The following is a 13324-nucleotide window of genomic DNA, read 5'->3' as shown; positions in this document are numbered from 1 at the left end:
CAGGTCACATCCTACACAATCGCTGCCTCCCTCACCTAGCACTGCAAAGGCCTGTAGTGCCAGGCTCTGGCACTCACTACAGCCAGAGGACTGCACATCAGCATCTTGGTTTGGGATCTCAGTCTGAGTACCCTCATTGTTCTTGGCAGCAGCCCTCCTTTTGTATGTGTGCGGGGCCTCAGTCTGGTTCTCCACAGTCTTCTTGGCTACCGCTTTCCTTCTGTGAGAGCATGGGACCTCTATCTGGGTCACCTCATTATTTCTGGCAGCAGAGAAGGGCAGTGAAGCTGTGAAGGGTCTGGAGAACAGGTCTCATAGGGAGCAGTTGAGGGAACCGGGATGTTTGGAGGAAGCTCAGGGGAGACCTTATTGCCATCTTCAGCTCCCTGAAAGGAGGTTGTGGTGAAGCAGGGATTGGCCTCTTCTCCCAGGTAACAACGATAGGAAGAGAAGTGATGGCCTTAAGTTGTGCCAGGGGAGTATCAGGTTGGATGTTAGGAAAAACTTCTCAGAAAGAGCAGTAAGCCATTGTAACAGGCTCCCAAGGAGCTGGTGGTGTCATCGTCCTTGGAGTTGTTTGCTGACCCTGGAGCAGACACAGGCATGGGCTGACAGTTGGACTAGATGATCTTATTGCCCTTTCCAACCTTAATGAGTCCATGACGCTGTTTCCCTGACTCGTTATTTCTGCCAAGGCCCCGCACACCCACACTCAGCCTTGGGTGTGCTTTCTTTGTTGAGTCATGGCCAGGACACAAAAAATTTATCAGCATTTCAGAGTGATGAGAAGCACTCCCTTGTAACCATATTGCTCATGTCCTCACATTCAGCATTAGCCACTTCTCCAAGGTGTTTATGCTTCTTTACTTACAATGAGTGATTATTTTACTCATTCTTTTGCTCGACCATCATTAAAAAAAAAAAAAAAGAAATGCAACCACCGGTAGCTCAGGCACGGCCTTACACATCGCGGCCAGCCTGAAGTCAGTCGCACACCGGTGACCTACAGCCTCGAGCAGAACTGCCCGCCGCGGCCCAGCGCGGGCGCCGCTGAGCAGCCCGTCCACACGGCCGCTACGGGAGCACAGCGAAGGGAGGGGCGAGGGCAGCGGCCCCTGAGGCGGCTGTGGCGGCGGGCATGGCGGGCGGGCTGGGGCGCGGCGGGCAGCTCGGCGGCGGTGAGGGAGCGGCTGCGGGAGTGGACGGGCGGTGATAGCGGCCTGCCGGGGGCTGAGGTGGATTTTGTCCGCAGGAACGCAGCTCCGAAGCTCTGCGAGCGCGGGCGGGGGCTGGGGGTCCGGCCGTAGAGTGCCGTTGACTTTGTAGTGAGGGGGAAAGGAGCACTTCGAGGCGGGATGTGGAAGCAGAGCTTGTCGGAATTTATGGGTTTTAATTCATATTTTCTGAGCGGCTGGTACCTGATTTATTTCAGGGAGCTTTATTTCTCAGTCCTCCAGATTTTAACGTGCGTCAGGAATCATGTAGAACCTGAGGCACTGAAAAACGAACGTGTCGCGCTCTGCTGGTAGCGTTGGGGTGCAGAAAGAGAGCGCCTTGAAACTACAGCTGTGTGCGGTGGTGTGCCGCCTTGCTCAGAGCTGCTCTGCAGCCCCGGAGAAAAGGGCTCTGCTCATGCTGCTCCTCGATGAGAGCTGTCAGAAGCTTCTTTTTCTTTCTCCATCAGAAATAAGACACATTTTGCCTTTACAAAAACAGAGTGTTTAAGTAATTTTCTTCCACCCGAAGGAAATATCTCAAAAAAAAAAAAAAAATTGCTTTAATGGTAGCCTCTGTGTTCTGCGAACAAGCTTATTGAAAAACTCTTTCAGATGTGCTTTGATTCGTGCTTGATAATTCTACTACTGTTTTGCAGTTGTCTTTAGGCAGCAGAAATGGAAAAGCTCTGTGTCCATGCGGGCAAAAATGCCTCCTTGCAACTTTGTACCTGAAAAATACCGAGTAAGTCACATTGCACTCAAATTTATGTAAGACTGCAATACGAGGTCTGAGTGATAACCTCATCTGCCATGAATAGTCTGTCCATCAAGCAGGATCTAGGAAATTTTCTTGTTTATTAGAACCATATCGTGATGGTTCTAATAGATGCTCTTGTGCAGCATCTCTGTAATTTATGGCTAAATTGTTGGTTTGAAAGACTTTGGATAAGTAAGCATAGAACAGCAGTCTTGGTTCAAAAAGTTGGTTTGTATATTAAAATTTTGTTCTGTGAACAACCACTGCCATTCCATTAGTCTGCATCTCTAGAATACATGAACAGATATTGGCTTTTTTATTCCCCTCAAGTCATATCCATATGAGCATATGCTGAAGATTCGTGAACAGAATATTGCTCCTTCACTGCGAATGTATTACAAGAAGCCTTTGTTGCTGCATCAAGGACATATGCAGTGGCTGTTTGATTATGAAGGACGAAGATATCTTGATCTCTTTGCTGGAATTGTTACTGTCAGTGTTGGTCACTGTCATCCGTAAGTATGTTACTGATTGATTTACAAAAATGCAGTACAAAATGCAAGAGAGATACTTTTGATGGCTTTGTTCATCTCAGGCACTGTGAGCCAAAAGTCAGGGTATAATTCACTGCATTTTTGTGTATTACATAATTAGGTCAATTTCCACAATATTTTGAATAATTCATTCATTTATTTGCTCATCCAAATGCAGCCATGTCTGGATTTTCAGCATAGTAATGGAAGTAGGGGTCTGTGTGCTTGTATACATGTGTGTTGAATTAAAACCCTGTGTCTCTTCTTGTGCTACCTGCAGGAAGGTAACTATGGCTGCCCAGAAACAGCTTGCTTGCCTTTGGCATACCACTAATATTTACATGCATCCGTCAATCCATGAATATGCTGAGAAACTAACTTCATTTCTTCCAGACCCACTTAAGGTACTTCACTTCTGACAGGAGCAGGGGTGGGAGACGGAGGTGTCTGTTTATTAAATGGAAATATTTATTATATACATAAATGAGAGGCACAGTATCTGCAGAGGGAAACCCTCTTAACAGGCTTTCAGGTAAAGAGAACGTAATGAGCCTCTAGAGTTTTTCTTTAGACTCGCTCAGATGTAGACAAGTGTAATAAGCGAAGCTCCTGCTGTTCTGCTTGGGTCTTTCTCTCCAGTAAACACTCTGAAAGGATGATGCCACTTTAAAAATGACTGAAGAAACTGAAATGCTTTTAACTGTTGTTACATGTAATTAGCCTTAACTGGGTCTTGCAAAAATTATAATAGAAAAGTATTTGACTGTGTCTTGGGTAACGAGTTTTAGTGCTATTTAAGTAAACGAACCACATAAATGTCATGTATTACAGAATCAGTAGGAAAAGTACTGTGATTTTTTTCACGTAAAAGAAACCAGTCATAAAATGAAATTTGATTACTAGAGATGTGTGAAGCTATTGCAGTCTTAGAAAATGGAAGAAGAATTTTAAAAATAAATGAATGTAAAGCATCTGCATAGAATAAGTAGTGGAGTATCTCAATCTCCTCTGAAAATAAAATTTAAAAGCTGTGCTTCCTGAAAAGAGGTGTAATGAAGAGAACGATCTTGATTGGGGCTCAATAAGGACTGATTTGAAGAAGAAGCAGAGTCTCCTTGCCTGATAGGAGACTGAGTACTTCACAGATCTAATCTACCCATTCAGTTAATAATCTTTCCAATCCCTGCAACTCGGTGATTCTGTGAAAAAAGGGAAGAGAGAAGGCAGCTGAAAAGGGGAGGAAATCAATAAAAGGGGAAAACAAGGGAAAAAGATCCCCTTAATTTTCATTTACAACCAGTAAACAAACTCTTTATACCTCTTCTTTTCTGCTGTTGTGTCTCTGTCTTTCTCTCCTTGTAACTATTGTACAAGGGTAGTACACAGCTTTTTTTACCTGTGTGAAAGTTATTCAGTTAGTTTTACCCAAACACTTTTATTTTTCTCAAAACCATTGTTACATCTTAGATGTGAGATGGAAAACCTGAAGATTCCTGGCATTAAAGATTTTCTGTATTTTCTTATAGTAGATAGACCATCTTGATCATCATTCCCATCTGTAGTCTGTGGCAACACAAAGTTTACTGCAGTGACATCGCTTTGTAGCAGTGAAAGTTTATTCATCATAGTGTCATGAAGTGACATCTAAGCAGGTTGTGGTTGTGCACTATACTGACCCTAAGCATTCTTCTGTAGGTGGTTTACCTAACCAACAGTGGGTCAGAAGCCAATGACTTGGCCATGTTCATGGCAAGGTTATATACTCGGAACTTTGATATCATCTGTTTCAGGTAATGTGATTGTTTTAATCAAACTACCTGTGCGTGTAGCTGGTTTCTGTATGCCTAAAACAAAAAATAATGGAAATGTCTAACACCAGATCTGCTGAGGACACTCCATTGGACAAAGGAATAGAACAGAAGTTGAGTATTTAGTAGACATTAGGACTCATTTGCATAGGAAATGCAGCAGGCAATTTCTGCTTTTCTTATTTACTAAAAGAAGCTAGTCTAGCTCAGGTTGTGCCATGGTGGACCTCCATTCAGGGTCAGAGCAGTCTTCAGCAATTGTTGCTTTCCTAATTTATTCCGACTCTGCTCTCATCTGTGGGAGTTCAAAGGTACCTCTGGAATAGCAGTGCAATGAACCACAGCAGGGAACTGATCTGGCTGAAAACTATCCTGGAGGAAAGATCTTCTGGTTTTGTTTGTTTTGTTGCCTTATATTTCTGCCAGATCCCTGAACCACAGTTCACTGCACAGCTACACAAACAGTTCTTCTGACTTAACTACAGTGATAGTGCAGAGGTGAGGGCTACGTAAGCACCAATGTAAGCAATTCTTGTTACTGTGCTTCCAGACAGCCACAGTTAATAGAATAAAAGGCCATGTTATGAAGAGCTATATTTTTCTTCCGTTCTGTTCAACAGAACGTTGAGTATCTACGTGGCCTATATATTCTGCATAATGAACTTCTGCTTGGGTATAAAACTAGCAGTAAACTTCTATGTAGTTTAATGATTGGCAGTATCTGTTTGAGAGAGCAGCAGTTCCTGTGATTGAAAGAATACAGATGTTTACTATGTAGGGTTCTGGTGCTGGAGAAGAACTCTGTGAAACACTTACATAAAACCTTTCTGGATTGCTACCAGTTTAAGTCCTCATACTCTTATCTTTGTGAGCACACTTCACAGCTACGGTGTGTGAAACTGCAGGAAACCGATATGGATGGGCAATTGAGGAGCTTTCAAAAACAGAGCAAAAAAAGGCAGTATGAATCTTCTTGTTTTGAGTGTAGCAGTAAACACTTTTCCCAATAATGTGTAGCTCAGAGGCCTTCAGAACTGATAGTGCTACAGTCTCTCTTTGGAAGTGAGTAATGTTCTTGTACTTTGTCTGTTTGCACAGAGGGGCATATCATGGAGGCAGCCCTTACGCACTGGGATTGACGTCTATCGGTTCTTATAAACATGGTGTTGCCAATGGCATTGGCTGTTCAACAGTGAGATTTTTTTTTCTAATATAATGATCTGAGTAAATAGAAATGTATTTGAACATTTCAGTGATTAGTAAGTTTCTGTCTTCAAAGTGCTTAACGTTACTGATCACGTTATGGTGTGTTCCTGCAACAAGAGCCGGATGCTCCATGTAGATTTACTTACGCTAATTTAGATTTGGGACAATCATAACACGAGTTATCGTGATTTACAGTGCTTTATTTTTTGCTTGGTACTCTCATGGAAGTTCATCTATGTGCAAAGTAGTAATACTCAAGACACCTTTTTTCATGTTTGCTTTGGCAAATCTGTGCAAAGTTGATTTCTGCTCATCTGAAGATGATCCTGCCCAGGAATGAAAATGAACCCATCCTTTGTGTCAGCAAGAGAAGAGATGTATCTGTTACTGAAATCCATTGAAGAAAGATGGCAATAAGTTATATCTGTGCCCTTGAGAAGATGAGAATGGCTCTCTGATTGCCAGAAGATGGCACTAGATATTCTGGTCTGAACTGGCAGTTGAGCCACAGCATGAGCTCTAGGATGGCACCTTTAGAGCAGATTCACAACCTGGTTCACTAGATGAAACATTCCATGTCTTCAGGCAACTCATCAGCAGGATTAGAAGGCAGGAATTCCCAATTCTCAATCTGCTGTAATATGAGCCAGCCTCCCAGTGTTTTGCAGATTTTGTCATACTTTAGATTATTAAAGTTCTTATTAGATTATTAGAATATTAAACTACTACTGGCAACTCTGACAATGCTGCCTTTAATCTTAGGTAACCATAAGGGCTGACTAACTCAAAGAGCAAACTAAAGAAACAATTAATTGAATCACTACTGCAGGAATACCCGTGTGGAGGAATTTTGATATTATTTTATGAATGTTCTTTGGACAAGTCTCTGGAACTAGATATTCATTTTAGCAGTGTTTTTTCTGTTGTTGTTTTTTTATTCATTTGCTTGTTTCATTAGAGTCATCCTCAGGTATGATTAACATATCTCTTAGAAAGCTGTCATCAGATATTTCTTTTATCCTTGACAGACAATGTTGCCAGATGTTTTTCGTGGTCCATGGGGAGGCAGCAATTGTAGAGATTCACCAGTGCAAACTGTTCGAAGATGCAGCTGTTCTGAAGGTTGGTAAATGGTAAAAAGTGTGTGTATTTTAGATTAGAGAATACTTGGGGGCTGTAGGTATATGCTCAGATTATTGTTTAGGTTGTATCTACCTCCACCAGAAAGATGGCCATTCCTCAACAGACCTCTGGTTAGGATTTGCAAGGGTATTTAAAGGAAATATTGCAAAAACCGCATGTACCTGCTTCCCACAGGAAAAAGTGGTCATATGCTCAAATTTCCTCCAAAAATCCTATTTCTAGCATTTTTCATGATCAGCTCTGATATTTGGGATCCTGTGGAACTAAACCTTAGTACATCGCAAAGAACAGAAATGTTGGTTATGTTTCATGCATGTCATACAATGTGGAAGGTCCTCTAGTGTTCTCCTTTTAGTAGTAAATTCTGTATTTTTTCCACTGTTTCAGTAGGTATTTTTTATTGTTTAAATTCACATGCATATAAAATACTTTCTTCTTAGTTTTGCCCTCTGTAGTGGTCAGGAGGATTAGCTATACTAATTGCTCTATTCTTCATTACAGCATAGACTGATATGCAGCTGTATTCTCCAGAATCCTGATATCTGCACTAACCTAATGATTCCCTATGCCTTATGCTGATATTTATTAACTCCTGAGAAAATGTCTGCTTATTTCTTCTACTGATGTTAGTGATTCAGAAACACTTTCTCCAATGTACAGATTACTTAGCTGTGTTATATGTAAAAAGTCTGGTAGCTTTGCCAGTTTCAAAACTGGTAGTCTTTGGAGTATAAATAGTTTAAGAGAAAATAAGGGGTTCCTTCCTGTAAGATTTAGAATTTTTTATGTATTTGGGAGGTGGTATTTACCGTATAGTCAAGTAGTACTTGTAGATTAGATGTGCAGTTTCATGGATTGATGCTGCTTCTACCACTTTAAGTAAATGGTCTCTAAAATATTTTCCCTCTAAACAGGTGTATGTCATGCAAATGAACAGTACATTGAACAGTTCAAAGATACTCTGAACACTTCTGTGCCAAAGACAATAGCTGGATTTATTGCTGAACCAATTCAAGTAAGTAGTGTGCCGTTTCTTAGTTGTTATAGCACATTCAGGTCTATAAATATCTAAGGTGTGGGGGGCAGAGCGGCGAGGCCAGACTCTTTTCAGCAGTGTATGGAGACAGGACAAGGGGAAACGGCCAGCAACTGGAGCATAGGAAGTTCCACACAGATGTGCGCAAGAACTTCTTTATGGTGAGGGTGACGGAGCACTGGAACAGGCTGCCCAGGGGGGTTGTGGAGTCTCCTTCTCTGGAGATATTCAAGTCTCGCCTGAACACCTACCTGTGCGACTTGGTGTAGGGAACCTGCTTTGGCAGGGGATTGGACTCGATGATCTCTGGAGGTCCCTTCCAGCCCCTACGATTCTGTGACTCTGTGTTAAAGTTTAACTCCGCTTTTATTTACTAAGCCCTGATCTAAGGAGCCATTGCATTCTAGGTATGGAGTAGGATTTCTGAAAAAAGAAAACTGGGAACGTGAGCAGAAATTTAGGAAACAGTATTCTAAATAACTTTACCAAAGAAGGGGTGTTAGTTAGGTTTCCCACCAATCTGTTTATGTCTTTCTCACTGCACAGGTTGTCAAGGTACTTGTTTTGGCAGTTTAACCCATTCTGTCTTACAGTGATTGATTTTAGGCTATGGCCTCACAAACATTTATACAAGCACAACTCACAGCACAGGATACTACCCCATGGGATGGGAATATGAGACCTGAGCAGTTTCAGTGCTGAAGCCAGAGATTTGAGACAACAGTCTTGCTATTACCTGAGGGCTGCTGATTTTTTTCTCACTGTAGGATGGTCACCCAGCAAAATTCATGTTTCTTTTTCTGTTCCTGAAAATATTTTCTTTTTTGTCTTGGCAGGGTGTTAATGGAGCTGTTCAGTACCCAAAAGGTTTCTTAAAGGAAGCTTACCAGCTAGTACGGGAAAGAGGAGGTGTTTGTATTTCAGATGAAGTGAGTGTTTTGACCTAAAAACTCTGAAGTTTTGTCTATCTCTGTAAGTCTTTTGAAAATCCACATAAAAGCAAACTGGAACTCTATAAATAAGGGAAATGACAAATATTTCATAGATTAAGGATGTCATAGTGCCTTTTTTCAAGGCTCCTGGTTTTTTCTGCTTTTATTCTGCATGGTGATATTTTAGATACAGGTAAGGCTTGTAGCAGGCTTGAGTCGTTAGGTTTTAGGAGTAGCATAGAGTAAATTTACAAAAACATGCAGTTAATAAATGCCAGCTGTGGTCTGGTTATTGTCACAATAACATTCTTTCTTAGAAGTGTTGTTGGGGTATGTGAACTCTAGAAAGGGTTTATTTTGCTGTTCCTCTTCAACTATATTTTCTAAATAAAATTTGCCTATTGCCATAGTGGTGAACTCTTGGGACTGTGCTACTTGTCTCAGATAGAACAGATCAGCAGGAATCAGATTGCTATTTTGAAACATGCTAAGAATTGTATTTCCTCTCCCTTTTTAAGTGGATGCTGCAGTGTATTTGTACATCTCAACCTGCCTAAGATATGATGAGATGTTAGTTATTCCCTTTGCAAAAGAAAAAAACAAATTATAATAAGTAGTATTTTGTGTAAAGCTACCCAAGTAAGGATCTTACTACAGCAGTTGATTCTAGGTGTGCTTGCATATCAACAATAATAGAAAGAAAAGAAAAATGAACTGTATTGTAAAACATGAGAAGGTAACGGGGATTTCTCTGGATTTTTCCTTTGAAAGGTGCAGACAGGATTTGGACGGACAGGCAGCCATTTCTGGGGATTTCAAACGCATGATGTAGTCCCTGACATAATTACTTTAGCAAAAGGAATTGGTAATGGCTTTCCAATGGCAGCTGTTGTTACAACAAAAGGTATAAGCTTTCTGTTCTGCTAAAGATTGAAATAAGGCAAATACATAATACACTGCACAATAATTACTTACTAGAGAGATGCATGTTCAGACAACTAAGATTATTAATAAATCTCAGTCTCAAGCTGTTTTCTGATGTGAAAGAATTGGGTTCTCAATTCTGTATGATTTTATCAAGTGTGCTGTGATGATGCTGTGAGATTGTGTTATACCAGTGTCAAGATTTATTTGAATTAGGTTAGTAGTATAACTAAAGCAGAGATAACCTTGTGAATCATGGGTAGAGATGGTAATAGATCCTGGAACTCCTCTCTGAGTGCACCATTTTAATGATTAATGCATAACCAGAAAGTAAGGCAGTATGCTAACTGACTACTTGATTTGTTAGAATAAATCTGGTGAAGACCATTTGTAGGTGATGCTCTAAGGCAACAACTAACTGTTAAGTGTGATATTAGCTTTGTGTTTTCCTTTTTAACTCTGTCTTTAGCATTTAGTCTCCATAATTTTTGCAATATACTACAATCTTTCTATCGCTTCACTGACTTAGAGTCAGGATAGGAGCACAGAAAATTTTTAAGTTAAAGTAGATAACTGTTGTTACCAAATGTAAGGAAACTGTAAGAGTAATTATTGTATTTCTTTCTTTAAGAGATTGCAAATTCTCTGGCTCAAAACCTTCACTTCAATACCTTTGGAGGAAATCCTCTGGCCTGCGTAGTGGGATCTGCAGTTCTTGATGTAAGGAGAGTGTTATGCATTTTTGTAGCAAAAGATAGATAAGAAATGCTTGCATTTGTTCATACTGTAAAATTGTATGTTGGCAATTTTACAGCTATATTAATTTTATAAACATCCACAAGTATTATTTGTATATAACTATGCTACCCTGTGTGAAGGGGAAAAAAAATTTCATTATCTCCACTGCAAAATTCCATCCCTTTTGCAGGAATACGAGCCATCTGTCATGTCATCTTTGAAGTAAGTCAGAGCCTGCATCTGGAGCAAGGAGATGGTCAGAATTAGGAAAAATAAAATGCAGTTGAAGGAAAAGGAAACAGGAGAAAAAAAGTAAACAAAAGCAAGAAAACAAGAAGGAAAAACACTCATGTTAACTTCCGAAATTGTATTTTTTGTTTTCACTCACGAATTTTCTTAAAGCAGATTTTGAGTTTGTAAAATGATTTGCACATGTCAGTGCTGATAGCGAGCAGCATGTCAGAACTTTGATTAAAAGTTCTTTTTAGAGGAAGGAGTGCTTTTAAAACAAAACACTAAGACTTTACTAAATGCTGCCTAGTACACAGAGGTATACTATGTCAAGTTTTATTCTTTCCATAATGCTGGAGAAGGAGTTAAAGTATCTATGGCAAGATTTTGCAAACAATTATGGAGGCCAGATATTCTTCAGCTATGATTATTTGTGAGCATGAATTAGTAAAATATTATGATTATTGAGAAATAAGTAAAACATGCAAAAGAACAGAGCAACATCGAAATAGTTAAGTTGAAGAGAAGAGAAATTTCAGTACTGTAGCAGTGAAGGAACACAGTGTGCAAATCTGTGAGAGAAAGTGAAATAAACATAATGCCACCAATCTAAATAGGGATTAACCAGATTTGAAGGAAGCTTCTCCTGTAGCTTTGTCATTGTATGTCTTTTTTACTAGGCTATTGAAGAAGATAATCTTCAAAAAAATAGCAAGGATGTGGGAACATACATGTTACTAGAGCTTGCTAAACTACGGGATAAGTTTGAGATTGTTGGAGATGTCCGTGGCAAGGGACTCATGATTGGGATAGAAATGGTGACAGATAAGGTTGGTGATTTACTTTATACCTTTTGACTTACAGTGCCATTGCAAGTTTTATTTCAACTGAGATGAAATGTTATAATATGAAGATTTTCTCTTAAATACAAATGATGGAGGTTCCAACCTGAACCTCCCCTCATGCAACTTCAGGCCGTTCCCTCTTGTCCCATCATGAGTTATCTTTTAAGAGAGGCTACAACCTCCTTTGATGTCACTGTGGAGAGCAATAAGGTGCCTGACCATTGTAGGCTAAATAACCCCAGTTCCCTCAGCCGCTCCCCATAAAACCTGTGCTCCAGACCTCTCACCAGCTTTGCTGCTCTTCTCTGGACACACTCCAGCTCCTCAAAGTCTTTCTTGTAGTAAGGGTCACCAAACTAACTACAGTATTCAAAGTACAGCCACACCAGTGCCAAGTATAGGGGGACAATCACATCCTTGCTTGTATCAGCATGTCATTGGGTTTCTTGGCCTTTGTTTGCTTGTGTTCAGCCATCTGTCAACTAGTGTCTCCAGGTCCTTTTCTTTTGGGCAGCTTTCCAGCTACTCTTCCCCTAGCCTGTAGCATAGCAGTTACCTTATGCAGCTGATATTTTCGGATAGAGATAGCGATGGGATTTATTGGAAGAACTGGAATAATGCATTTTTTTTCCTGGAATTAATTTAGAATATCCTAGTGAAGTTTACTATTCACATTCTATAGGACAGTCGTCACCCTCTTCCATCTGAAGAAATCAATCAAATCTGGGAGGACTGTAAAGACATGGGTGTTCTGATCGGCAGAGGAGGACTTTACAATCAGGTACTGAACTTCTGGTTAAATTAGTTTTAGTTTAGTAAATGAACTAGAAAACATACATATTTAAAAGCTCTTCCTGCTTAATTTTTCTTGGTTTGCAAAACAAGCAGGAGCTGTTTGTTTCTTTCTGAAGTGGGCTGAACTTCCTTCAAGCTTGCAGTTTTCCTTTGGAAGGACAGTTTAACCTAGAAAAGCAACACAGTATAATATATGCAAATTAGAGGAAATTGCAATATTCAGGTCTGCTAAGCATTTGTTACTGTTGGAGTTATAACCTGATCTGGTGACAGAGAAACAAGTTTATTCTTGCTAGTTCTTTCATTCTAGAGAGCTGATAATATTCTATCTGGATGTTAATATAAAAAATAAATGTAAAGAGAGCTCTTAGCAGCAAATTCAGTAATACAGCAGTGAGAATTGCAGGCAAATGGGCATCAGCCACTTGAAGATACATTATGCTGCACTCATGGCGCTGTGCCACAGGTTTCTTAGAGCATGCAGATTAGTAACAGGCTTTGAGATGTTTAGGTCAGTTAAACCCTTAGAGCAGCTTTTCTATGAGACAGATACAGGATGGCTAAAAGAAGCTGGACACTGCCTCTGTCATCTCATAGGCTTCCAGAAGTCACAAACCAGAAGACAGGTTGTATCCTGCAGCTCAGTGTAGTAAAATCTGATTCTGCTTGTGGGAGTGCTGTTCGCCGGGGAGCATTAGCTGAAGTCAGCCTCAGCTGAAGTGGGGGAAGAAAGACCATTATGTGCTTTCTGCATGCAGTCTTAGAATAGATTGACAGAAAAATTTAAAATGAAAGTTTAAGATTCTTACTGAAGTTAAATGACTTTGTAAACATTATATTACCAAATATTTGGACTTTTAGAACCTAATTTCTTACTAAGTTGCACTATGCATATATCCCTTCCTGATCAACAATGCAGTGCTGATCAACAAGCTATGCTGACCTAACTGAAAGTTCATTTTTAGTGATTCTCGTTGAAACTTACTGGAAAGCCTTTAATATAGAAGAGAAATACCTAACAGCAGGTTAACACAATGGAGGGGACTTGCCATTCTCAGTAAGTACTGTTTTGCTATGGCAAAGTTGCTGGAAAGGAAAAAAATGCCCGTTTTGTTTCATCTGGCTCTTAGTACAAATCCATCTAAGGATGGGTGTTCAG

The 13324-nt window shown here is 40.2% G+C and overlaps 1 protein-coding gene across 5 annotated transcripts in view; it reads left to right on the top strand.

Annotated features, from left to right (window-relative positions):
• The first annotated feature begins 779 nt into the window (after positions 1-779).
• Positions 780-13324, top strand: part of AGXT2 (alanine--glyoxylate aminotransferase 2) — a 15653-nt gene continuing 3108 nt past the window's right edge. The window contains exons 1-14 of one of the 5 annotated variants that reach the window (XR_014880669.1): positions 912-1178; positions 1874-1959; positions 2305-2489; positions 2788-2911; positions 4203-4297; positions 5414-5507; positions 6550-6643; positions 7579-7679; positions 8537-8629; positions 9404-9536; positions 10188-10276; positions 11206-11355; positions 12053-12151; positions 13131-13222. Coding sequence is in view for 4 of the 5 variants with exons in the window: in XM_085214308.1 (XP_085070434.1) it covers positions 1139-1178; positions 1874-1959; positions 2305-2489; positions 2788-2911; positions 4203-4297; positions 5414-5507; positions 6550-6643; positions 7579-7679; positions 8537-8629; positions 9404-9536; positions 10188-10276; positions 11206-11355; positions 12053-12151 (1383 nt within the window). In the remaining variant the exon portion in view is untranslated. Of the gene's footprint in view, positions 850-911; positions 1236-1873; positions 1960-2304; positions 2490-2787; positions 2912-4202; positions 4298-5413; positions 5508-6549; positions 6644-7578; positions 7680-8536; positions 8630-9403; positions 9537-10187; positions 10277-11205; positions 11356-12052; positions 12152-13130; positions 13223-13324 lie in introns of those variants that run through there. The other 4 variants (XM_085214309.1, XM_085214308.1, XM_031557205.2 and 1 more) reach the window with 4 other exon arrangements.

The sequence above is a fragment of the Meleagris gallopavo genome, chromosome Z (genome assembly GCF_905368555.1).
Source record: "Meleagris gallopavo chromosome Z, MGAL_WU_HG_1.1, whole genome shotgun sequence".
NCBI classification, from domain to species: domain Eukaryota; kingdom Metazoa; phylum Chordata; class Aves; order Galliformes; family Phasianidae; genus Meleagris; species Meleagris gallopavo.
The sequence above is the reverse complement of the archived record's forward strand: the minus strand, read 5'-3'. Positions and strand labels throughout refer to the sequence as shown.